Source organism: Odontesthes bonariensis, chromosome 5 (genome assembly GCF_027942865.1).
Source record: "Odontesthes bonariensis isolate fOdoBon6 chromosome 5, fOdoBon6.hap1, whole genome shotgun sequence".
In the NCBI taxonomy this organism is placed as follows: Eukaryota; Metazoa; Chordata; class Actinopteri; order Atheriniformes; family Atherinopsidae; genus Odontesthes; species Odontesthes bonariensis.
The window spans coordinates 21,441,878-21,467,735 of NC_134510.1; the positions used below are offsets into that span (position 1 = coordinate 21,441,878).

General features: G+C 42.8%; 2 protein-coding genes across 2 annotated transcripts; one reads left to right on the forward strand and one right to left on the reverse strand.

Annotated features, from left to right (window-relative positions):
* The first annotated feature begins 373 nt into the window (after positions 1-373).
* LOC142380580 (serum paraoxonase/arylesterase 2-like) lies at positions 374-13,218 on the forward strand. The gene is made up of 9 exons (XM_075466492.1): positions 374-456; positions 678-745; positions 968-1,023; positions 2,589-2,754; positions 11,882-12,005; positions 12,106-12,306; positions 12,452-12,533; positions 12,763-12,891; positions 12,987-13,218. The coding sequence occupies exons 1-9, from the start codon at positions 374-376 to the stop codon at positions 13,146-13,148; spliced, it is 1,071 nt and encodes a 356-aa protein (XP_075322607.1). The 3' UTR covers positions 13,149-13,218.
* On the reverse strand, positions 12,418-23,641 carry LOC142379921 (potassium channel subfamily K member 5-like). The gene is made up of 5 exons (XM_075465297.1): positions 23,379-23,641; positions 22,850-22,961; positions 14,630-14,796; positions 14,374-14,542; positions 12,418-14,295 (listed from the first exon to the last, which is right to left on the reverse strand). Exons 1-5 carry the CDS (start codon positions 23,562-23,564, stop codon positions 13,586-13,588), a joined length of 1,344 nt encoding a protein of 447 aa, XP_075321412.1. The 5' UTR covers positions 23,565-23,641; the 3' UTR covers positions 12,418-13,585.
* Positions 23,642-25,858: the final 2,217 nt, after the last annotated feature.

Below are 25,858 nucleotides of genomic sequence, written 5' to 3' on the forward strand. Positions count from 1 at the left end.
TTCCCCTAGAAGGTCAATCTGGATGGTTGGATCATTACGGTATTTATTAATGAATTGGCTACTTTTCCCACAACATTTTTTTTTTTCCTCATTGAACCCCGATCACACCACTATATAAACGAGAAGTCCCCTATGAACCGCTCGATGCCATGCTCCTTTCTTTGAAAACAAGGTCGCTTTAGGGTCTGCTGGGCACAGTGTGCTGAAGCAGGTCATTATTATTTTTTTTTTATTATTGGGTAGTCCAACTAGCATCACTCTCGTATTTTATACAAGATTGTGAAGTATATTTCTGCTCCGCGCAGACGCACTACAGCGCCATCTTTGGTGCAGGTACGTAAGCGCACCTTCCGCGCGCTCCTCACTTTGATCGATGGACACCGGGAGGAAAGTGCTGCTGGCTGCCGCCGTCGCTGCTCTCGCAGCGTGCATTGGCGTCGCATTTCGCAGAATAAAGTAGGTTTTACTCCTCGAATAATACTTGATATGTGAAGTGGAGCCGGGTGTAAATGTTTGCGGCTGTTTTGCAGTGAATCACAGCTGCAGTGTCGATGTTCCTCCTAGAAATAGTTTTGAGGAAGTTAAGTCGGCGCACGCGCCCAGCTGATAACACCGCGGGGACGCGCTTTAAAGTTAATATTGCTCGTTTTTGTTTGTTTGTTTGTTTGTCCCCGCAGTGAACTGAGCCTGGCCTACAGAGAGCTGCCCGTGAAACACCTCAAATGCCATTATTTAAAGAACATTGGTATGCGCCCAACACTTTTGTTGTTATGGTTTAGGGGTTATAATGCGATTATATTAGTCTGTGTTAGACTTAGGACTCGTGGGCAAAAATGTGATAGCAACCGAAAGGTTTAAAGTCCAAATCATAGTAGGTCAATTGCCAGCAAGACAAAGGTTAAGGCAATTTTGTGTAAGATTTTTTTTTCTTTGATTTTTCTTTTTTTTTTCTCTCTTCTTTGTTAAGATTATGGAGCAGAGGATATCACAATACTTAAAGATGGACTTGCCTTCCTAAGTACGGTATGTTTTTTTTGTTTGTTTTTAATCTTTACAAGCAATGTTAAAGCCACAAGTTTCTTTGATTTCCTCAATCAATCCTCAAGTGGTCGTTATTCTGAATAATTGAATATTTCCGCAATCGGTGTGGAGGAGGCAATCCTCTACCTCCTACACCGAGCCCACTCTCATCTGGACCAGTGGAGCGGCACTGTCAGGATTCTCTTCCTGGACTTTTCGAGTGCCTTCAACACAATCCAGCCCCCTGCACTCCAGGAAAAACTGCCCAGAATGCGAGTGGACCCCCGCCTGGTTGCTTGGATTTCCAGCTACCTCACCGACAGACCACAGTACGTCAGGCTGAAGGACATCACGTCCGACGCTGTGGTCACCAGCACTGGAGCTCCACATGGGACTGTACTGTCCCCCATCCTCTTCAGCGCAGACTTCTGCTTCTCCTCTGGATCGTGTCACATCCAGAGGCTTGCAGATGACACAGCCATCATGGGGTGTATCAGAGACGACGAAGAGGAGGAGGAGTACATGAGCTTGGTGAGGAACTTTGTTGTCTGGTACCACATGAACAATCTGCAGCTCAACACCTCAAAGACTAAGGAACTGGTCGTCGGCTTCGGGAGGGACAGACCGAGTCCTATACAAGGTCTGTTAGGAACGGAGGAGGTGGAGGTTGTGAAAACCTATGAATATCTTGAGCTGTGGCTAGACAACAAGCTGGACTGGACGAGCAACACGAAGCAGCTGTACAAGAAGGCCCAAAGCAGGATGTACTTCCTGAGGAGGTTTCAACATCTGCAAGAAGCTCTTGGGGATTTTTTTTTTACCAGTCTGTGGTCGCCAGCATCCTGTCCTACGCTGTGGTGTGCTGGGGAGGGAGCACCTCGAAGGGAGACTTCTCCAGGCTGGAGAAGCTGATCGGGTCGGCCGGCTTCGTGGTTGGCACGAAGCTGGACCATCTGGCGACAGTGGCAGAGAGGAGAACAATGCACAAACTCCTGGCTTTACTGGATAATGCCAGCCGCCCTCTGCACACAGTCATCAGCAGCCAGAGAAGCCTGTTCAGTGAGAGGCTGCTTCTCCCCAAGTGCAGGACCAACAGACTGAGGAACTCCTTTGTCCCCCTTTGTCAAACTGTTTAACTCCTCAATGGGAAGGGGGGTAACAGAAGGAAAGAGGACATGTCTAACCGACATGCAATAATCTCTGTGGTGTGCAATAATCTTACTTTAATCATTTTAATCTTACTTTATACTTAAATGTATATGTATGTAATTATTTATTTGCATCATTATTATCATTATTACTATTTTCATTACTATTACTGGTATTATCTTTAGCTATCTTTATCTATATTATCTTTATCTATCTATCTATCTATCTATCTATCTGATAGATAGATAGATAGATAGATAAAGATAATATAGATAAAGATGGCTAAAGATAATATCTGATAGATAGATAGATAGATAGATATATCTATATATATATATATATATGTAATATTCATTCATTCTGGAAGCTTCTCTGCAGTGACCTCCACACACATCTTACATGCAGTGTTTTCCACTCAGGGATTGCATTATCCTGGAATGCCGTCATTCTCCGACGACCCAGGGAAGATGTACGTTCTGGACCTGCTGCACCCACAGCCGACCCCGGTGGAGCTGCAGATAAAAGGAGATCTGGACCTCGGCTCGTTCAACCCGCATGGCATAAGTGTGTACCAGGATGAAGCAGGTGGGAGTACAGACGTTCGCATTTACAGGCGTAACCACTCTCAGAGCACAGGGGTTTACAGAGGGCTTTATTTTTCAAATGCCCGGGAAAAGAATCGCAGTGCGACAAATGAACCGATTTGACATTTAATACTAAAAGCAAATTAAAAAAAGGTTTTATGTCTGTGGGGCAGAAAGGACCAGGTTTAAGCGAGGATCATGTAAATTCCCTTTCACTTCAAAATGTTATTAAAAAATATACAAGATTTGCAGTTTGGTATTTAAACTCCTAAACTATCTCAACTTGAATTAATTTCATCTGTGGTGTCTGATATTTGTTGGTTCAGTGGTGTAGGAGCTATTTGTTATTTTGTATATTTGGCTCACTTCTTATTTACGGGTACTTATCTTTTTGGGGTTTAGTTTGGGGAATACACCTTTTTTGGTTGTTTATGATATTTAGTATTGTTTGAGTTAATTTGGGTATTTAATTATGCTTTTATTTTGAAAGCACGGGTTAGCTGGGGCGCACTGGGAGAGTTTATTTAGATGAGCAGGCAGTCACAGGTGAGCGGGCACCTGGGAGGACTAATGTTTTTTTTTTACCAGGGCAAGAGAGGCGGCAAAGGCCATTGATCTTTGTTTGTTTGCTTGTGGTTGGAGAAATAAACCTAAAGAAACCAAATTTTTTTCCTGGACAATGGACTCAATTTACCTGCGTAAATTCACTCCCTAGGTGTCTCAGTGGCCATTTAGTTTATTATGGTTTTGACATTTTTTTAGTTTTGATTATTGACACAAGAGGACGAATAGCCACTACACAAGTAAAAAAAAACACCCTAAAGTGAAGATTAGGCTGATGGAATCTCTGGAAGCTTGGATATTGGATTGATGGTAAATGAAAGAGGATTGCTGGATTGGAAAACGCGTCAGTTTTGGAGAGTCACTGGCCGACGGACATCGCACGAAACCACTCAACAGCATCGGTGAGCAACGAATTACAAGCAGGCTGTATTGGAAAACGGCTTAACCATTGGAGTGTTTGAATCATCGTTTCTTCTCACTCGATGTTTATTGGGATCTTTGGAAGTTTGGATGACACACGTGTGCTGAGCAATACTACTACTATGTCATGGTAAGCCACGCCTACTCATTCATAAAGGTCTTTGATGCGGATCCGTGTGTCACAAACGATATCCCTGTGTGTTATGAGTATTTCCAACAAAGAGTGTGGAAATTAAAGACGACTGAAAAGTATTTGATGTGGAAAACATGTCCGAGGTTTCATCTAAAGCAAATGACTCTGTGTCCGTGCTCTCAAAACGGAGCGTCAAGTTTACTTCAAAGGGTCTGGAATTCTATGTAAACACATGTCAAGAAAAAAGGTCTACGAAGTGCAAACAAGTAAAGAAGTGTATGGATAAAATACGCGATTTGATGGAATCCAATGACAATGTGAACTCAGTGCAAGCTCAGCTGAGCAAATGTATTAAGTGCTTTGATGAAGCCAATGATATGCATGAAGCCATTCTGAATCTTAATTTGCCAGAGGATGAAGTTGAACGGCAAAATACGTATTTTCATGCAAAAAGGTCTGTGTTTTCTGATTTCATTAAAAAGGTAAAATGTTGGTTGTCTGATGCTGGCCACCCATATGCTCAATCAAATGATGATGAACAACCTCCTGATAACTTAAGTGTGGCTTCTGACGAGATTAATCCCGAAGACAGTGTTTCAAATATTTCAAAGTCAAGAGGAGAAACGTTCCAGAGGACATTCTACGTTATCCAAAGCATCATCTACATCATCTGCAAGAATAAAGACAGAAGCTGATCAAGCAGCACTTATAGAGCGCATGGCTGCATTAGAAAGGAAACATGCATTGGAAGCAAAAGGGGAAAAACTCAGAAATGAAAAAGAACTGTTCGCTTTGGAAACGGAACTTGCTGCCGCTAATGCAAAACTGAATGTGTTGGAAATCAATTCAAAATGTGTCTCAAAAGGATCGGACGCAATGAACTCATATTTTGACAGGAACTGGACTGGTGCTCAAGGAACGCACCGGCTGAATCTCCACGCAGATGATTTCGTTCCACAAAAGGATGCGGCAAATAACGTTCAGAGTAAAGCTCACATTGAGGTTCAAGCTGTCACCGTCAGACCATCAATGACAACAAATACCCATGTGAATGTCAGGCCTGGACGAGCAGCAACAACACAAACTGACACTGGCCCAATAATAAGTCAAACTCAAACAACACAAATGGTTCCTAACGCTCTGAATTGAGCCAGCAATAGGAACTCACGCAACGATATTCTGGACATTATGCAAAGGCAGAATGACATCACTGCATTGTTGGTTCAGAAAAATTTGGCATCTGCTTTGCCAGTGAGAAATATTCCTGTGTTCGATGGTGACCCTCTTCAGTTCCAGTCTTTTATGGGATCCTTTGAAAACTGAGTAGAAGGAAAAACTAACAATTTCAGTGATTGCTTGTCATTTTTGAAAAGTACACCAGGGGGCAGCCAAGAGACCTTGTCAGGAGCTGTCAGCATCTGCCCCCAAGCGTGGGTTATCAGAGAGCCAAATTTCTACTTATGGAGCATTTTGGAAATGAGCATAAAAATTTCTTCGGCCTACATTGAAAAAATTCTCAACTGGCCCCCCATTAAAGCAGAGGATGTACCAGCATTGCAATCTCTTTCCCTATTTCTTCGAGGTTGCTCCAATTTGACACGGCAGATAATCTACATGAAGGATTTGGACATGCCCTCCAATCTCAAACTTATTGTGATGAAGCTTCCTTACAAGCTACGTGAGAAGTGGAGGAGTGTTGCATGTGATCTGCAGGAGCAAAATGGATGCAGAGTAATGTTCACTGACCTTGTGACATTTGTGGAAACACAAGCCAAAATAGTCTCAGACCCGCTCTTTGGTAATATTCAAGATCTGCCCCTTGTCAGCCGGAGCAAAGCTATCTCAAATGTCAGTTACACAAAGCAAAGGAGAAGTGGAAGCACTTTTGCCACCAGTGTCGCTACAGTGAAGGAAGGCGACACAGCTCTGTCATCACGACTAATCATATCTCTGTGGAACATCTGGAAGAGATGCTTATTAGTCAATATAACCATGATTTCAGTGAAAAAACATCAGTGGAGCAATTGGAAATGTCAAGAGAGGACATTAAGTTCATGAAAACTACGCAAACTACAACAGAACTGAAAAGTGGACATAATTGTATTGACTTACCATTCAGAGAAAAAGTGGCCTTCAAGGCCTGAAGAGGAAATTTGAGAGAGATGTTAAGTACAAGGAGGAATACACTTAATTTCTCAGAGACATGTTGGATCAAGATTTTATGCTAAAATGGTACCCACTGCTCAGTTGGAACAAGAGGATGGAAAAGTGTGGCACATCCACAACTAAGTTGTTTTTGACTGTGGGGCCATATATAAAGTGACTTCACTGAACCAGCAGCTTTTGCACGGACCAGATCTAACCAACTCCCTCATTGGAGTCCTCATTCGGTTCAGGAAAGAACCTGTTGCAGTCATGGCAGACATTCATATGTTTCATCAGGTGCAGGTACCTGATAAGCATGTGAATTTCCTCCGATTTCTTTGGTGGCCCCAGGGCAACACTTAGCAAGAACCAGCAGAATATCGCATGAGGGTGCATTTGTTTGGAGCTGTACCATCCCCACGTTGCGCTAATTATGCCCCTAGGAGAACAGCGGAGGATAATGCATCTAATTTTCCCCCTGAAGTAATCGGTACTGTCAACCATCATTTTTATGTGGATGACTGCCTGAAGTCCACAGCCTCAGAGGGAGACGCCATTCAACTCGTGAAGGAATTGACTGCACTCTGTCCCAAAGGTGGATTCAGTCTCCAAGAATGGGTGACAAACAGCCGCTCTGTGTTGTTGTCAATCCCAAGTGACATCAGAGCGACAGAGGTGAGAGAACTGGATGTAGACACAGACCAACTTCCTGTTGAAAGAGCACTTGGACTGAAATGGTGTGTTGAGTCGGATCGGATAAGTTCATGTTCAGGACTTCAGTGCAGGAACGGCAGCAGACCAGGAGAGGAATTTTGTCTGTGGTTAGCTCGCTCTATGATCCATTAGGATTTTTGGCTCCATTCACCATGTCAGCCAAGTTATTGTTGCGGGAGCTCTGTAGAAGAAATCTGAAGTGGGATGAAAAAATCCCCCCCCTTCTTCTCCAAACAATGGTCTGATTGGCTGAGTGACCTAAAAAGGATGAGTGCATCGCTGTATCAAACCTCATGACTATAGAACATATGTGACAGCGCAAATCCATCATTTTTCTGATGCAAGTCAAGCTGGTTATGGCACAGTGTCTTACCTGAGATTGGAAGATGGTGATAGAGTGCATGTGTCATTTCTTGTGGGGAAAGCCAGAGTTGCTCCCCTGAAGCAAATCACCATTCCACGTCTGGAGCTCCATGCTTCGAAAGGAGCTGCAGTGGCAGCTGGAGAGGTCGATGTTTTGGACTGATAGCACGACCGTCCTCAAGTGCATCTGTAGTGAAACTAGACGTTTCCATACTTTTGTTGCTAACAGAGTCTCTGTTATTAGAGAAGCTACAGATTTGGGCCAGTGGCGGTATGTGGGCACCAAGATGAATCCTGCAGATGAAGCGTCATGTGGATTGACAGCTGAGGAACTCCTCACAAATGGAAGGTGGATTAAAGGCCCGGAAATGGTTCCTTGAGCTTAAAAGAGTTCTTTTGCTTTTGAGCCAAAAGAGAAAGGAGTTTAAAGCTGCTGAGAGTGACAAGGAAACAGAAGCTGAAAATTCTCTTCAACAGAAACTTCAGAGCTTCAAAGCCACACTTCGAGGGAGGATTTTGACCCCAAAACTTGGAGAGCAGAAGATGGCAGATTTACCGGAGGAGATATTGTCATCATCGCTGATGCTACAGCTCCCAGAGGATCCTGGATGATGGGCCAAAACTCCAGCTTGACTCGGCTCCCAAAGAAGAGCCGGCTCACGAACGGCCACCTCTGGAACCTGATTGGACACCCCAGGTGTCACTCCAGTTGATTGACAGGCAAGTCGTGTTGAAAGATGAGTCAGAAACGCGGCGTCTTTGAAATGAGTGGCAGGCATAGAGAGTGTCCTGTTGAACCTGCTGTCAGAGTGAACCTACTTTCATGGAATACATCATTTTGAGTTAAGTTTTAATGTGATTTCCCAATGAGTCATTGTTTTTAAAGACTGACAATTTAGAGAAGAGATTTTGTTGCCAATTGTTACACTGTACAAGTAGGCTAAAGTCATGAAAGGCTAATGTTACGTTAGCATGAAGCTATGTAGCACTTTAAAGTGGTACCTTGAGTTAAGAGTGTCCCAACATATGAGTTTTTTTTAAGCCGCTATTTATTTTTATTTTTTTTTTCATTTTTGCTTTGGTTTGCGAGCAGAAATTTAAGTTAGTTGTTATGAAGCTTCAGGAACACTGCTGCTAGTTGGCTTGGTGAGTGAACCAGGACGGCATCCCTCAAGGGATGCTTCCATGTGAGGATCCTCACATGGAAGCATCTCGCATTTTGGGCTCGCATTTGTGCACTTGTTTAGCCAAACTTTCAAAGTCCATTGAAAAGAAACGCCCTGAAAAAATACAACTGGTCGTGCGGCTGTGCTGCTGTGCTATATAATGACACAGAAACAGAAACATTCTGAAAGGCAGGATTAACCAAACCTCCTTGGACAGGTTTTTATTAAAACGCGCTGCAGATGAAAGTGAGGAAAGCCTCCGCCAGCATCTTCTGCCAGTCCAAGCGTCTGATCCCCAGATAAATACACTTTATAAAATCAGTATATTTCTTTACATTTGATTTTATCATATCGTATTATGTTCTTCTACAATGTTTGTTATTTAAAAATAAATTTAAGCCGTAACAAAAAAAAATTGGGAGTTTTTTTTTGGGGGGGGGGGGCATGGAACGGATTAATGGCATTTCCATTCATTTCAATGGGGAATATTGATTTGACGTACGAGCTATTTGACTTATGAGCTCTGTCACGGATCCAATTAAACTCGTAACTCAATGTACCACTGTGTTGGGATAATGCGGGGGGAAACCATATCATTGTTGGTTTTCAGTAAGTGTATAATCAACAGAGTTCGTAAGGATTTCTGACTGACCTACATGATCTAGTTTAATTTTATAGCAGCTAGGCTTGGAGTTGGTTTTAAAGTAAGTTAAAGCACAAGAATGGAGACAAATAGTTTAAGATTAACACAATATTGAGGTTAAACCCGGCTGTCTTATTTTGTGTAGGGACAGATAACAATGAAAAGACTCCTTTGTAAAGAAGCACAAGTCAGACCCAGATCAGGCCCAGTCAGACCCCAGCCATGAAACCAGCAGCCCTGGCAGCTCCCAACCTGAAGCAAGTCAGTGTGGGCAGACACAAGGAGCCAATCTACCACCACCAGGTCAGAGTATTCAAAGGCAGTTAAATGCATCTCCAGTTTATAGTAGTGCAGCCTCACTTTGCCCAGATTGTTAATGTAAAGAGGGGGATGCGTATGTCCTGCTGGTGAATATTGTGATCACAATAGTGTGAGTGGGTGTGTGAGATGTGTGATGCATGCATCATTTTTGTTGTTTTTCTGTAGACATCAGTAGTGACTGGCCAGACCTGTGGACTGTCAAACAAAAAGAAGAATTTAAATCCAAGTTTTGTTGAATGATTTAAAATAACATTCATCTAACAAAGTATGCTAGAATAGTGTTCAGCTATGGAGAAGTGAATACTTTGTTTCAATGTTACGACAGTGCACTTTTGAGTTTATCTGATTGGTTTTGATGTTTGGAAGGGAATGCTTTTTGGTGAAATATGAACAAGGATGCATTGTCACTGCACCTGATCAAGTCATAATAATTTTGTATTAGTGAGATAATACAAATACAGATGATACAGATACATTTTGTAATTAAAAATGTGAAAATTATGATACCGTATCTCTTTTGTGAGGCTTGACCTTTTTATATACAGTCTTTGGACTTGATGTGGTGCTCATGTGCCACCCCTGGAACACCCCCACATTTAAAATCACTGCTCCACCCCTGAGTGGATAACAGGAAAAACTTGTTTCCGCTTTTCAGATGTTTTCACATTTAAAAGTTGGCTCCTTAATACATTTAAGGGACCAAACAAATTCTTATGCAAGTGACGAATAATAAACGAGACTATTAGAACTCTTGTGATTTATTTATTTATTTATTTTTTATTAAATTGAAACCAACTTTTACAGGATTTCTTGCCTATTTTTCTTATTTTTTCTTTTGCAACATTTATGCTTACAATTGTATTTTTGTCATTATTCAGTTCAGTTGTTGCAGTGTGGGGATGAAACATAAAAAGGATTCAAAAGAACCGCAGGACACAATCTAGTGTTATTGTTTTAATATTTTTAGCAGTCTCTGTCCAGTGCTCACTGCCATATGTGAGCTGTATTAAGTTACTGCCTGTTCTAACCCAAAGGCCTGCTAATTATGACAAGGGTTTTCTTTTATCAGGGTTTGCAGAGCTGTTAAGGTCAGCATCGACTAGTATTAAAGACATAACCATAAAATGAGACCGTAATATTTTCTGAGACTTATAGAAGACGACCTTGCGTCTCGAAATAAAGCGGGACGGTAATCTGAGATATAAACTTTCAGTAGCACGACAGCAGTGGCGGCTGCTGACTTTTAAAACAGGGGAAGCCCATATTATGCGTTCAGGGTTGTAGTGGCTCGTGCCATCCCAAAGCAGAAGATAGCAAAGTTAAAAAGAATTATTGTTGGGTCTAAAAGTTAACCCAGCTGGAACACAGTTCTCTCAAGACAACCCCAGTGATCAACAAAAAACACAGTGCACAAGATTGTATTTTTACTTGCAAGGGGAGCCGTACGGAGTGACAGAACTTACTCCTTCACCCGTGCTCAAACGACTCCACCCGACTTTCCCCGTGTAGTTCTTTTTATTACACAGCTTAGTTACAATCAGCATACGTAAAACAATCTTGTGAGCAAGATGCAACAAATGTTTCACTGGGACATCTAGTTCCTCACGTGTTGAGTTGTTGCACATTCTCCTGCATGGGAAGACCAGAGCACCCTGTTTCTCACAGTTCCCTTGAATTACTTTGCATCACACTAAGCAAAGTTCACACACTACATGTCTGTCTATAAAATGTTGTTTACTCAAAATGAAAATCTATATACAGTTTTCCAACAGTTATAACATAGCTGTGTCTAGTATGACAAGTATGCCCAGCAAATACACAGAAAGAAGATATAGACTTTGAAAATTCACACAGCAAGGCCAAAATCAATTATGATCGAATCTAAGGCCTGTAAATGGCTGGATCTGTGGCTGGAAAGGAATCTGTTGAGCATTTTTCCTTGTCATAATGAATACTTAGTTTGATGGTGGTGGTAAGTATTCTTAAAAAAGGTAACATTTGTGAATGGGCAGCATGAATTCTGGAAAGAAACAACTAAAAGTATTACAGCACTTTCACAGACAACCAGTCTCTTTCGTATCCGCTTTGGGACTGAAGTTTCGGCTGCCACAACATCTCTCATGATGGACAAACACTAACTCCAATCATCACGACACAGCCCCTCATATTGACACGCCCACGTCTAATCTACCCCCAGAGACGCCGGGCAGCCTCGGAAGTGATGAGTTTTTGTCGATTTAGCCAATGATGACCTAGAATTGTAGAAAAAAACTTGACTCTCCCGCCCCCTCCTGAAGCCGGGCAGCCCTCGGCTCGGAAGCCTGGCTGTTAGTGGCGGCTTCATAACATGATTTCCTCAGTGAACGGCGGCGATTTCAGAACAAATCACTTCATTAAGCTACAGGACAACATGTTGTAGTTATGAAAGTAAATGCAGTATTGGGCATATCTTGTGTTTTGTGAATAACTGTTTTATCGTCAATTTAACATTGAAGATGTAGCAATTTCGCCAGAGAATGGGAGAGGCTGCCCGGCTTCCCGTGTTGTCTCTGAATAGCCGCGGCTGCACGACAGTGGGAGCGGCACATTTTGAACTGTGGCAGAAACGTGTGCCGTATCACAGATTGGGGATAACGCAAACATTTCCGTTCCTTTGCAGATGACTCTGTGTATTTGTTCGTCGTCAATCACCCGCAGCACAAAAGCCAGGTAGAGATCTTTCGTTATGTTGAGGACGACACGCTGGTGCACCTGAAAACTATTACCCACTCCTTACTGCACAGGTCTGTAATGTACATTAAGGTCTTCCAGAACATATGATACATTTTTACATTTGACAATGCCTTATTTATTTAAATTTCCCTCCTTCTCGATGTTTTTCAGTGTGAATGACATCGTTGCTGTTGGTGCGGAGCACTTCTACGCCACAAACGATCGCCCTTTTCAGTATTACCTACTTCAGCTCTTTGTTGTGGTCCTGGGTCTGCCCTTGACTGATGTGGTGTACTACAGCCCACAGGAAGTGAGAGTGGCAGCTGGCGGCATTCTGGGCGCCAACGGGATCAACCTGTCGCCTGATAAGCGGTTATTCTTTTGTTTTTATTCACCCAAGATGCCCATGTGCACATTTTTCCAGCATGAATAATTTCACAGTTATTTCTTTTATCCGAGAAACTCAAAGAATGACACACAACGTATTTTCTCTCTCTTTCATTTTTTTTATTTACAGGTATGTTTACGTTTCGGATATCTTGGACCATGAAATAGATGTTTTTGAGAGACAAGATGGGGAACAGTTGGTGTTCGTTAAGGTGACACAATATTTTTCTCTTATTTGCTAATGTCAGTGACACAGGAAGGACACGAATAGCTCAGCCTTTGACGTGGCGAACATGTACCTAAAAACCAGCAGCCTCCACGGTCAGCTTAACATATTTTTGGACCGATTTAAAAACGGAATTTAATTAGCTAAATACCTACGGAGGCGCTGGTACTGATACTCCTCAGGTCTCATTTACCGTGTTTTGTGTTCCTAACCAGTCTGTAGCTGTTGGATCCCTGTGTGACAACATTGAGGTGGACCACAAGACAGGCGACGTATGGCTTGGTTGTCATCCAAATGGGAACAAGTTGTCGAAGTATGATCCCGAAGATCCACCAGGCTCCGAGGTTTGCGTCTTCTTCTTCTTTTTGTTTGTTGCCTGTATTACACTCAATTCATTGTTTATGTAATTTACCCAACACTCTAATCATGTTCCCTACAGGTCATCCTGATCAAGGACATTCTCTCACTGCGGCCGGTGGTGAGCCTGGAGTACGCCGATGACGGCCGTGAGCTGATGGCCTCCACCGTGGCAGCTCCCTATGAGGGAAAGTTGATTATTGGCACGGTTTTCCACAAAGCCCTGTACTGCGCCTTGAGATAATTTGTACACAGGCTTGCAAAGATCCAGTATACAATGAAATAAAAAAAATAAACAAAATTATCTTGATTGGCTGCTGGCCCAAAGAGGATTTTTGTTGGCTCACGTAGTGGAACTACTGTTTGGAAAATGACTTGTCGTCACCGTAGTTAGAGAAGCCATAAAGACTGATGTCGTTCCCACAAAATGTGATTTGCTCTCTTGACGTCTGGTACCACAAACCTGACTTTTAGACTAGAAAGGCACTTAGTGAGCGCAGTCCTCTATCAAAGGCCAAGTGCTTATTCTGCAGTTCTTCAAAGAGGAATGATCGGAATCCACACCTTCACTAATGCTCAACTTCCCCACCAAGTTTTAAGAAATTCAACATGTGAGTGTGTTGTATTGTCTTGCTGTGGCCAAAATCCACTGAAAAAAGACTGGCCATGGTGAAGTACATTTCACCCCTTTTCAGCTTTATCGAAAGACAGATCTTCCGCGACCACCTTTGAGATTCTAAACCTGCTCTCCCCACCATCGGGATGCTGAACACTCTCCTCATTTGGCGTCTCATCTTTGGTTGGTACAGTGAAGACGACGCCGTCATTTTCAGACTCGGAGGCACCATCATCCGTGCCCTCTTCATGATCCCTTTGCATGAATTCGGCAGACTCGGGGTCTTTAATTCTTTCGCGTCTTAGAAGACCCACTTCTTCTTGCTCGCTCTTTTCCACTTTTGCATTAACAAACACCTCGCTGATGCTGATTATCCGTCTGCGTCGGGGCGAGTGATCCAAGGTCTGAATGTTGGTGGCCAGGATGTCGCTGCAGCTCTTCGAACGGTTTATGTTGTTGTCTGGCGTTCTTTTCTTTGCCATATTCCCGATCTCTTTGATGACGGTGCTGTAGTCTTCCTCCTTCTCAGACCGGAAGTTGAAAATGTCGATGGCGGTGGGCCTTACATCTTGGCGCGTCTGGTCCTTCACGGGCTCCGGTTCCTCGTTGTAGAAGCGCCTGTGCCTGTGCCGCCTTTTCTTTAGCACTTTGTGAGCTTCCACAACCATGTGGACGTTCCAGCTGAAGAACAGAGACAGCCAGGCCAGTCCCATGTAGATCCACAACTCTGCAAACACTCTGTAAAGGCGGGGGTACTGTATATCTGGGTTTACACCTGAAATGAAAGTCAGGGCTTAGATTTGACTTCAAAAGTTGCAATCACCCTCTTTAAAGAATGAAAAACACATAATACCTGCCACATAATCTCCAAAGCCAACCGTTGTCAGTGTGATGAAGGAAAAGTAGATGCCTTCCAGGTAGCTCCATCCTTCCACAGACATGAAAACAAACGGGGGGATCACTAGATGCACCAGCACCCCCCATAAAAGGAACACGGCTGTGCAGGTTAACTGGACCTTTTTCTGAAAAAGGGGGATGAGAAGAACATAAACGTGCCTTTCATGTCGGAGATGCTGCTGCAGTTTTTGTGTCGTCGACCAGGTTCTTACCACAGAAACGCCTCTACGGATTAGAACCTGAGACAAACGTTTAGCCCGGTCTCCAAAGAATGACCCCAGCTCACTTATCCACACCAGGCAGAGGGGTATCCCGCACAGGCCGTACAGGATGCAGAACACGCGGCCACCCTGCGTTTTGGGAGCAACATTGCCATAACCTGCAGATTACAGAGAGAAAACATTAGATCACAATCAGACACAGACACAGACTGCAGCGAGCTGTGCGCTCCGCTGAGAAGCTGATCGGCTGCAAGTCTCCAGGACTATGGGGCGAGCAGGTCGGATCACAGCTGACCCTTCTCACGCTGCACATGGACTATTTGCACCACTCCCCTCTGGCAGGAGGCTTTGGTCCATTCGGACCAGAACCTCCCGTCACAAAAACAGTTTTTTCCCCCTTGCAGTTGGACTTATGAACACTTCATAATCACCTCATAACCTGCCCCAGTCACTTTACCATCATTAAAATTGCACTAATGAAGCTTCACTGTTGTTGCTCTGTATATTGGATACTGTGTATTGTTGTACACACCTTGTACATTTTATATTCATATATTTTTATTCTTTATTTTTTATTATAATATCCTATGTTACATGTTTGCACCTTACGCCGCAGCAAATTCCTAGTTAGTGAACACTGTTCACTAATAATGGCAATAAAACTAATTCTGATTCTTATGAGCTTTCTTTCCAGTCAGTGTATTACTCTATAGCTCTGTTTTCAGTGAGAGCAAGGGCAGCCAATCAAGCAACAGCAACCGAATAGCGCCAACACCTACCTGCATTTCATAATGAGGTTGCCAGATAAGCTCTGAAACGACGGGAAAAGACGCATTCTAAACCCAGCATAGTAACAGCTGTTTCAGAGAGCCTTTTAGGGAGATTCTGAGCCATTACAGACCCAACCAATTTTTTTTTGGGCTACATATCACATTACAGAACAAGGATTAATGCCCCATTCAACCATTCTCTATCACCTTTAACCTTTTGTGCTCAGTCATTGACTTGTAATGATTTAAATCTTTGATATAATCAGAATCAGCTTTATTGACCAGGTTTGACTAAACAAACAAGGAATTTGACTCCGGTAACTTCACTCACAAAGTACAACACTCAACAATAACATGAAATAATAAAAATTAGAAATGCAGAACAGTAAGAGTTGAATTGATTATAAATATGAATAAATAGAAACTATGGGTGGGAATGCTATTCCTGGGTGTTCAGAGTGACTGCTTGGGGGAAGAAGCTGTCTTTGTGTCGTCTGGTTTTGGCAAGCAGTGCCCTGTATCGTCTGCCAGAGGGCAGGAGATTGAACAGTTTGTGACCAGGATGTGAGGGGTCTACAGAGATTTTTACTGCCCTTTTCCTGGCCCTGGACCGGTACAGGTCCTGTATGGAAGGGAGGTCAGTTCCAATAATCCTCTCTGCAGCCCTAATTGTCCGTTGCAGTTTGGCGGCTGACCCAAACCAGACAGTGATGGAAGTGCAGATGACAGACTGGATGATCGCCGAGTAGAAAGTGGTCAGCAGCTCCTTAGGCAGATTAAACTTCCTTAGCTGTCTCAGGAAGTATAACCTCTGCTGGGCCTTTTTCTGGATAGTGACAATGTGGGAGACCATTTTAGGTCCTGTGAGATGGTTGATCCCAGGAACCTAAAGGAATCCACATTGGACACTGTTTCGTTCTGAATGGTGAGTGGGGCGAGTTGGGGGGGGGGGGGGCTTCTCCTAAAGTCCATTTTCATCTCCACAGTCTTCTTGGGGTTAAGCTCCAGATTGTTCTGACTGCACCACTGGACCAGCTGCTCCACCTCCTGTCTGTTGTCAGACTCATCCCCATCCTGGATCAGACCAATGACAGTGGTGTCATCCACAAACTTCAGGAGTTTTACAGATGGGCTCTTTGAGGTGCAGTCATTTGTGTAGAGGGAGAAGAGCAGTGGGGAGAGGACACACCCCTGTGGGGCGCCTGTACTGATAGACCGGGTCTTTGATGAGGTACTCCCCAGTCTGACATGCTGCTGCCTGTCTGACAGGAAGCTGATGATCCACTGACAGGTAGAGGCAGGCACTGATAACTGAGTGAGCTTCTGGTGTAGGAGTTCAGGCATGATGGTGTTGAACGCCGAGCTGAAGTCCACAAACAGGATCCTGGCGTACGTCCCTTGGGAATCAAGATGTTGCAGGATGAATTGCAGTCCCATGTTGACGGCAGCATCCGCCGACCTGTTTGCTCTGTAGGCAAACTGCAGAGGGTCCAGCATGGGTCCTGTTATGTCCTTCAGATGGGACAGCATCAGTCTTTTAAAGGATTTCATGACCACAGATGTCAGGGCGACAGGCCTGTAGTCATTCAAACCTGAGATGGAAGATTTTTTTGGGGACTGGGATGATGGTGGAGCTTTTGAAGCAAGAGGGCACTTCACATAGTTTCAGTTCAGTTTTTCGGTTTGGAAGTTTTCAGTTTCTGCTTATAGGTTGGGATGAGGTGCAGCAGACAGTGGTCTGAGAGTCCTAGAGCTGCCCGTGAAACGGCGCGGTAGGCATCTTTTAAAACGGTGTAACAGTGGTCCAGAGTGTTTTTGTCCCTGGTGGGAATCTTGATATGCTGTCTGTATTTAGGGAGTTCCTTACTGAGATTGGCGCTGTTAAAATCCCCAACAATAATGGCGAGAGAGTCCGGATGGTTTTTCTCAATGTCTGTTATCCGATCAGCCAGTTGTTGTAACGCGTCTACAACGCAAGCTTGTGGTGGGATGTAAACACCGACCATAACAAACGACGAGAATTCTCGTGGAGAATAGAAGGGCTTGCAGTTTATGAAGAGAGTCTCTAAGTGTGGGCTGCATGTTTTTCCCAGCACTGTGATATCTGTGCACCAACCTTCGTTTAAATAGAAGCATATTCCTCCACCTTTTGTTTTCCCTGCTAATCCTGTATTCCGATCTGAACGGATGAGTTGAAATCCAGGCAGTTGGAGTGCGTTGTCCGGGATTCTATCGCTGAGCCATGTCTCGGTGAAACACAGGGCAGCAGATCTCCGTAAGTCCGAGTTGGTTTGGTTTAGAAGCAACAGCTCATCCATCTTATTTGCTAGAGACCGCACATTTGCCAGATGAATTGCTGGGAGCGAGGTGCGTTGTCCCCGCTTCCTTAATTTCACTAGCACGCCAGCTCTCTTCCCCCGCTTGCGTCTCCGACAGATTCGGTGGAGAACTGCAGCTCCTCCAATCAGTATTTCGGAAAAAGTTGTGGGGTCGGAAAAAAAAGGAGAAAAAGTTCCAAAAGAGCTTGGCCTGATGCTTAGCAGTTCTTCCCTTGTAAAAGTTACTGATAAATTATCGCGGAAAACGTGATAAACACACAAAAACAGACACAGTATAAGAGAGCAAAGTCCCGAGGCTGCCATTTGCGGCGCCATGGCAACTAGAACAATGTTGACAATAATAGCAGAATGTATAATGTAATAAAAATCTCACATAAGTAAGCTGCACTTAACCATGTTTGACAATTGGTTATGCTTTTCTAAGTCATATTTTCCAAAACTTCAATAAACACTTGACTTGGATTTATATGCTGTCATTTTAATTACATTCTTTAGAATGAAAATTGAATGAATCTTCTTATGCTTATGTGTTTACTTATTTCATAGAATCCTGGAACAATATGAGGAAAATAAATAAATAATGGTTAAAGGGATAATCCGGAGTAAAATGCACTTTAGATCAATTTACGGGATGTTGGGAGTACATACGTTGAGTTGACATCAAAATCATGTCATGCGGATGTGTTTTGAGAATTTCGATTTGACTGTTTTTAGACTGTGCTTATTCCGGCAGGTTGAAAAACAGTAAAAAAAAAAAAAAGACTAGTGTGTTGAACCAGAGTCAGTTTAGTGCATGTGACAGCTTTACAGTAAGAGTCAAGCAGGGGGTACATGCTGTACCACAGGAAAGGGAACACAAGGCCTGCCATGAAATGCTCCGACCCCATCTGCACAATTTTATTTCTTTGACCTCAGCATTAGGTACTGTTAACTGCATGAATTTGGTGCCAATATATGTATGAGTTTGATAGGTCTGATAACAGATATGTTAGTGGTGGATGGGGGATTGGTTTATTACCTCCGCCAAGGAGGTTATGTGATCGCCCGAGTTTGTCTGTTGCTTTGATTGGATTTTCGTTCGTCTGTTCGTGCTGCAATCTTGCGACCTGCCACGAGGTAGTGCAACCTCCACAAGGTGGCGCGACCTCAAGGTGCCAAAGCCAAACAGAGCCAAAGCCAGACAGAATGCATAGTGCGCGGATTTACTTGCACAGCAAGCCAGTGTGCATAACTGCATATAGCGTAATAATAACGGCGAACACTGCTTCCCGACAGAACACTACTTCCCGACAAAACATTATAATAATAATAATATTAATAATAATTAATAACGGCGAACACTGCTGTTCAATAATGAATAGGGAGAAGGGAATGCCTCTTCTGCTGACAGCGCCAAAGAACAAGTAGCCCACATCAGGAACGTATGCCCATACATGGCTCGCTATCCACAGGTAGGTAGGCGGTTGGCGGAGGTCTGCACTCTCTGAGTGCATTTCTAGTTGTATTTTATCTTATAAAGCAGCAAGAAAAATATTTAATTTCTTAAAAACAAGTGTAGCTATTGAATATGAGAATATGTCCTTTAATGGTGAGAAACACACAGATGCTATGACTTGTCTATCAGGCATAGATCAAATTACATTTTCATAGTGATATTCAGGATCAGAAGGCTATTGTTTCGACCTACATAGCCTACAGGTTAACACAAATAAAAGCACTTTTGAACCTTGCAACAAAAGCTGGAATCATATTTAGTCTTGTGAAACCCCTAGTCAAATATATTCACCTTGTTTTGAAAAAATCAAGTCCATTCATTTTGTACTTATGGCTGGGGTAGCCTATATATTTTCACAGAACACAAAAGTGTTGTTTTGCGTTCGCTATAACCCCGATTTTGTGTTGAGAAGAACATCGGTACACTCTTTAGACTTTTTATTTATTTATTTTTTAAATATTTTTTATGCCTTTAATGGATAGACAGTTGGAGAGAGACAGGAAGCAGGGGGCAGAGAGAGGGGGAAGACATGCAGCAAAGGGCCATCCAGTGCGGGACTCGAACCGGGGCCAGCTGCAGCGAAGACTGTAGCCTCTGTACATGGGGCGGCTGCTTAACCCACTAAGCCCCCGACGAAGAGGGGGCACTCTCTTTAGACTTTTAACGACTGAAAGCAACAGATGTTCTTCTCTTCCATTTCCTTCATAAATAATTAAATCGTAGAATAGTTTGTTCCCCAGTGTTTGTTTAGGCAAATGCTTCACTTTCTGAACAAACGAGTGGTGCACGCTCGCTCCCGCGAGGGGGTGCATCTGACGGCAGGGGTGCCGAATTCGGCACAACACCTGAAAGGTTCTGGCTTGATTAAATTCATTCTGGACTCTATATCCAACCACATGAAGACCTCGGGACACTTCGGTTTGGCTTTAAGGACCCTCTACTCACTGCCATGTAAGTGTTATGTTGTTTGGAGCTGTAGAAGAGGTATAAAAATAGCGTTTTGTAGCGGTGACATGATTTGCCCTAGAGTTCTCAACGGGTCGGGTCGGCCCGAAAAACCCGACGGGACCCGCGGGTTCGGGTCAAAAATATAAGCAGATGACTCGGGTCGGGTCGGTCCTCGGGCTTAATCTTTTCCGCCCAGTGAAAAAAAATAAATAAATAAATATAGGCCTATTAATCATCGCTGCTGTTTACCGTGAATCATGGTGAATTTCCCCTTGGGGATCAATAGCTACAGTATCTTCTATCTATCGTAACGAAAGTCTGCATGGAGCAGGGACAGACATGACACCGCTACGTGCACGCCGCAAACTTGCTGCAGATGAATTCACTGTCGCTACAGGTGTTGGAAAATCAGAGGTCTGGAAAGTGTTGGAGTGGTGCTGGTTTCTGATGGAAATTCCACAGGTTATGTGCAATGCTCAAAATGCAAGGTGCTGTTAAAATATGACAGCAAAAAAACAGGGACGTCGAGCCTGAGCCGCCATACAGTAAGCTGTGTATGGAGTAAAATAGCTGTCAAAATGTTCGTGTGCATAAACTAGAAATGCATGCATATGTTTTGATGTTCGTGTGCATAAACTAGAAATGTGTGCATAAACTAGAAATGCATGCATATGTTTTGATGTTCGTGTGCATAAACTAGAAATGCATGCATAAATGAGTCCAAAAGTTTTGACATCAAGAATTACGAGTTACGAATTACGAGTTACGCATGCAAGTTTTTTTTTTTTTTTTTTTTAACTTTATTAGTAATTCAACAAAATAACAGTTTACAAATGTGAGCATAACGCCAAAAAGAAGATAGCCAGGGAGGAGCATAGGAATAATAATAAAAAGAAGAAGATGATCTTCATGAACAGGCCCATATAGTTGTTTTTGCTTTTTTATTAAAAATAACTATATGGGCCTGTTCCCAACTTGGGATTTTGGACAAACTGTTGTCATAATTCCTAATTTTTTTTATTTTATTTTTATTTTTTTGTTACAAGAGATTCCTTGGCACACATGTCTTTGTGTTCATTAGCTTTCTTGTTGTAAGTGCATCATGAAGGTCATCTTCTTCTTCTTTTTATTATTATTCCTATGCTCCCCCTGGCTATCTTCTTTTTGGCGTTATGCTCACATTTGTAAACTGTTATTTTGTTGAATTACTAATAAAGTTTAAAAAACAAACAAAAAAAAAAAAAAACTTGCATGCGTAACTCGTAATTCGTAACTCGTAATTCTTGATGTCAAAACTTTTGGACTCATTTATGCATGCATTTCTAGTTTATGCACACGAACATCAAAACATATGCATGCATTTCTAGTTTATGCACACATTTCTAGTTTATGCACACAAACATCAAAACATATGCATGCATTTCTAAGGTATTGCACACATTTCTACTTTATGCACACAAACATCAAAACATATGCATGCATTTCTACTTTATGCACACGAACTTTTTTGATAGCTATTTTACTCCATAGCTGTGGGCATTCGGCCACCACCACGACACAGCAGCTGCGGATGTGCGGATGATTCTGCTTTTTTTTTTTTTTTTTTATATCAAGAACAGTAAGTTTTCCCATTCATATCATGTTTCTATTGTGGAAAAAATATCGTTTCACTAGGTTTTTACGTTAGGCCACTGCACATAAGTGCCGTAACGACCCACAGCCCGTCAGTCTCCATAGGATAACATGGGAAAACTCGACCCCCGGCGTCGGGCGTCGGGCCGGGTTCGGGTCGATAATTCATATTGATGTGTCGGGTTGCATCGGGCTCGGGCTTTGAAAGCCACGGGCCGGGTCGTATCGGGTCGGGTTGTAATTTTCAGGCCCGTTGAGAACTCTAATTTGCCCCATTCACTTCCAGGTTAACGACTTTTGGCTAAAAACGGTCAAATCGAAATTCTCAAAACACATCCGAATAACATGATTTTGATGTCAACTCAACGTATGTACTCCCAACATCCCGTAAATTGATCTAAAGTGCATTTTACTCCGGATTATCCCTTTAAGGGAAAATTATAAAAAATGATTACAATAAATTATGCTACAGGTTGACAAATATACCTCAGTCCTATGGACTTTTATGGTAGCCTACTTATGGACATAACGGGGGAAATTACAGAGTCACTGGTTATTGGCAGACCAAATAACCCCTCGACTCTGTGTTGTGTTTATTTAAGGAAGACAAATAGTTTCTGGACGATTGGACATTTTATTTCCTGCGTGGGAACATAAGTTTGCATTAGTGCAATCGGTTCAGCTTCGCACAGCACACTCTGATGCAGCTTTCACAGACTGGAAATTGCACTACCCTTAAAAAATGTCAGGAGCCGCCATTGATCACAATACTGAGAAGAGGGCTTTTTTCTTTTTTTAAATCATATTACCATTTATCAGCCTATGAACGGTAAGATGGAAAAGCTGGTGACTTGGTATCAGTTATCTTTTAATTAAAAAAAAATTAAAAACTTGCCTGGTGATGATACCCAACTAAAGCTTTACATCTACAATGCAGCGGGGTGTTTCGGGGAAATGAAGGCAGGTTTAAGTTCGCTTTACAAGGCTTTTACACAGCAAAGTGTACGACAGTGTGAAAATAGCGAACCTATAGTGGTGACGATGGTGGCAGTGAAGATGACAGAGTTGACCCAGTCCCATGTGTTGCGATAATTGTCCCCGGTGATGGCCACGCCTTGGCCCGCGGCCTCTGCCGCTACCTGAGGAGTAAACACAGGAAACGCACAGTGGTGACTCCCCCATCTGTCTGCCAGCTGTTCCATAACTTCTGCTGTTCCGTTCCCGAACAATATGTGCGAAGCACCCAGTGAAAATGTTCTTCTGTGACCCCTCCCGAGTTAAAAAAAACGCTCAAAGGGTTTATGTTCCCAAATATGAAAGACGGGTTGTAGCGACACGAGCCAACTTCTCTTTTACTTTGTAGCCTATCACTGTCGTCTCGAATTTCAAAGGAAGAAAAAATAATAATTAAAAAAAAACAAAAAAACATGCTGGACTTAGATTTGATAGCTCACAGATTTTTGGGGTTTTGTTTTCAGTGAATCTCACAGTTGCACAGACTGGTTACCTCTGAAAGACATTTAGTGTGTCACCCTGCAAACGGATAAATTGTGTACCTTCAGAATATCTTCGAGATTTTCTTTTGTTAGGCAGGGATAGGTCTTCAAAATGGTTTCCTTCTGCTGGATGTATCTGTCTTTGGCCGACACCCAGTTTGGCTCCTCGAGGATTTGGAATACTGCCGCTCCGATCGACAGGTAGAAGATAATACATGAAGTTAAAAACGGGCCTTTATCAGCCATATTAAAGACATAACTTCATCCTCTGAAGGGCGCGCTGCACATTCCCACAGAGGGCTGTCCTTAACTTATCTGCCGTCTTCCTGGTGAACATAATGGGCTGCATACTGCTCCCAGTGGGGACGCATACAAATCCGACTATTATTTGGTTAGTCAGGCGTTGCAAAACTTTAAATAAGAAGGGTGTGTGGGGGGTCTTCAACGTAGGTCAAGTCAACACAGTTTACTAAGAATCTTTAGAGCCATGGGATTTATTAATCGTGAGTCTATATTTGGCAGTTTTGGAGAATACAAACCAGTTTTACAAAACTAAAACAGAAAAACCAGTCAGACTTGTTTTCACATCAGGCCTGGATTTCGAGCATAGAAACGTTTTCAGGGACAAAGGGGAAATCAACCAGTTACGTCAAATGAAAAAAAAAAATTAAAATTCTATTAACAAACAAACAAAAAAATGACCACTTGAATTAACCAAATAATGATAGGTGGAGGATACGTTTTCAAAAAAGAAGCAGGTTCTTTGTAGATGCTTTTAAGAAACGGTGACAGGGGAAATAGAACTTTCTGAGCACATCAAAAATTAGAAAGGAAAAAACAGAAAAAAGATCTTGCTTTAACATTTTCCAGTGGAGGTATGAATGATGCTTTCAGGGCAGTATGCTGAAGGAACCCAATTAAAGGAGTCTGTGAATGTTGGTGTGTTGAAAACAACACTCTGAATATGCTGCAAGCAGAACCAAGCGGGGCACCGTGTGTGCCAGCCAATGATGCTTACACTGTTGAAGAAAGAAGGAAAAGGGGCACATGGGATAATGCTCTATGAACACAGTAAACTAAAGTAAAGAATAAAGAGCTATTTGGAAATGTAGTATGACATCTTTTCCTCTTCTTCTTTCTTCACTACCGTGAAAACGTTGCCCGTAAAGAAAACCCCACCTCCAGTCAAACATGGTGGAGCTTCATTCATGCTGTGGCGATGCCTTCCTACTTAAGACTGGTTGAGTTTGATACATCGAAGGAGCGATGAAGTCAGGCGGTTCCAACGTTGTTTTTCAGGGTGAAAAGCGTAGCCCAGTAGCTTAACCAGGGTTTGAAGTGAATCTGTTTCAGCAGGGCAACAGCTTGAAAGGTGCATCCAGCAATGCAAACTAATGTTTGAAAGCGGACAAATGAATGGAAAAGAAGAAAAAGATCCTCGTCTGATATATAGGCTTTCAGTTATGGGAGCGTTCAACAGGGGGCAATATTTCTTCACTAAACACTTACTGGGGTAAGTATGCATGGCTGTGACTGGACTGTGTGTTGGAAGTGACAGTTGTTAATATCTTTGTGTGCGGACTCGCAGAAGGATAGAGCGTGTGCAGTTAATCACACTGGGTGGACCCAGGCTGCTGTGTGTGATAATGGAGAGAGGCGTTGTCCTCAGCGTGAGCACACAGGCTACTGCACTTGAGAGCTGCACAGAAGTTTACTGTTCCTGAGGCCTATAACCCGTCTCCGTATTGATAAAGCACTAAAGATAAGATTAAATAGGTAGGTTCCACTGTGATATTCAAGGGGCTTGAAGGTTAACTTAAGCAAACAGCCACACGTACCTGAACTTATCAGTTTATCCGTCTCTTATGAATCCACCAATGTTCCAGAGGTGTAAATCACTGGAAGAAAGCTTTTTAAGGCAAACGTACTGGGACAAGACAAGTACTCAGACAGATGCTGCAGCTGCATCAGCTGTCAAACTGACGTCTGCAGTTTCTTTATCACCGCCTTGAGAGATAAAGCCCTTTGTTGAGCTACAGCTTGAATAGTTGGCAAGCCTTATGCACTTGTCACTTTGTCACTTTGAGAGGATACAAACCTTTTTTGCTGTTGCACTTCTTGCTATGTGAACATTTAAGCATTTTGCATGGCTCATTGCAAGTATATCGTGTTTCTATTGCTTTTAACTATTGCTGCTTTCACTTGAGAAATATATTCTATAAATCAGGAGTGCTATCTCCTGGTTAACTAAAGGTTTGAATAAAGGAAAATGATCCACCCGCAGTAGATGAGTACAGCTGTCGTCCACCAATCAAAGTGTCCCGAGTCAAATCCTCAGTCCCTGCCGCTTTGGGTCAGAAGCTGAACACAACACTACCCAGAGTGCTCATTGGTGTTTGAATGTGTGCATGATAAATAAAAAGCAAAGAGAAATGCCGTATGATGGGGTGGATAAAAAAATAAATAAAATATTGTAAAGGGCTTTGTAGAGCTGACATTGACCCAAGAATACAATCAATTTGATAAAAAAAACTAAATTC

Excerpts from the sequence above, each read along its gene's own strand:
- LOC142379921 (XM_075465297.1), bottom strand. The coding sequence starts at position 23,564 with ATGGCTGATAAAGGCCCGTTTTTAACTTCATGTATTATCTTCTACCTG. Across the intron at positions 22,962-23,378 it reads ATCTCGAAGATATTCTGAAG|GTAGCGGCAGAGGCCGCGGG; the intron begins GTACACAATTTA and ends TTTACTCCTCAG. Across the intron at positions 14,296-14,373 it reads CTTTGGAGATTATGTGGCAG|GTGTAAACCCAGATATACAG; the intron begins GTATTATGTGTT and ends CTTTCATTTCAG.
- LOC142380580 (XM_075466492.1), top strand. The coding sequence starts at position 374 with ATGGACACCGGGAGGAAAGTGCTGCTGGCTGCCGCCGTCGCTGCTCTC. Across the intron at positions 746-967 it reads CCATTATTTAAAGAACATTG|ATTATGGAGCAGAGGATATC; the intron begins GTATGCGCCCAA and ends TTCTTTGTTAAG. Across the intron at positions 12,307-12,451 it reads AACCTGTCGCCTGATAAGCG|GTATGTTTACGTTTCGGATA; the intron begins GTTATTCTTTTG and ends TTTTATTTACAG.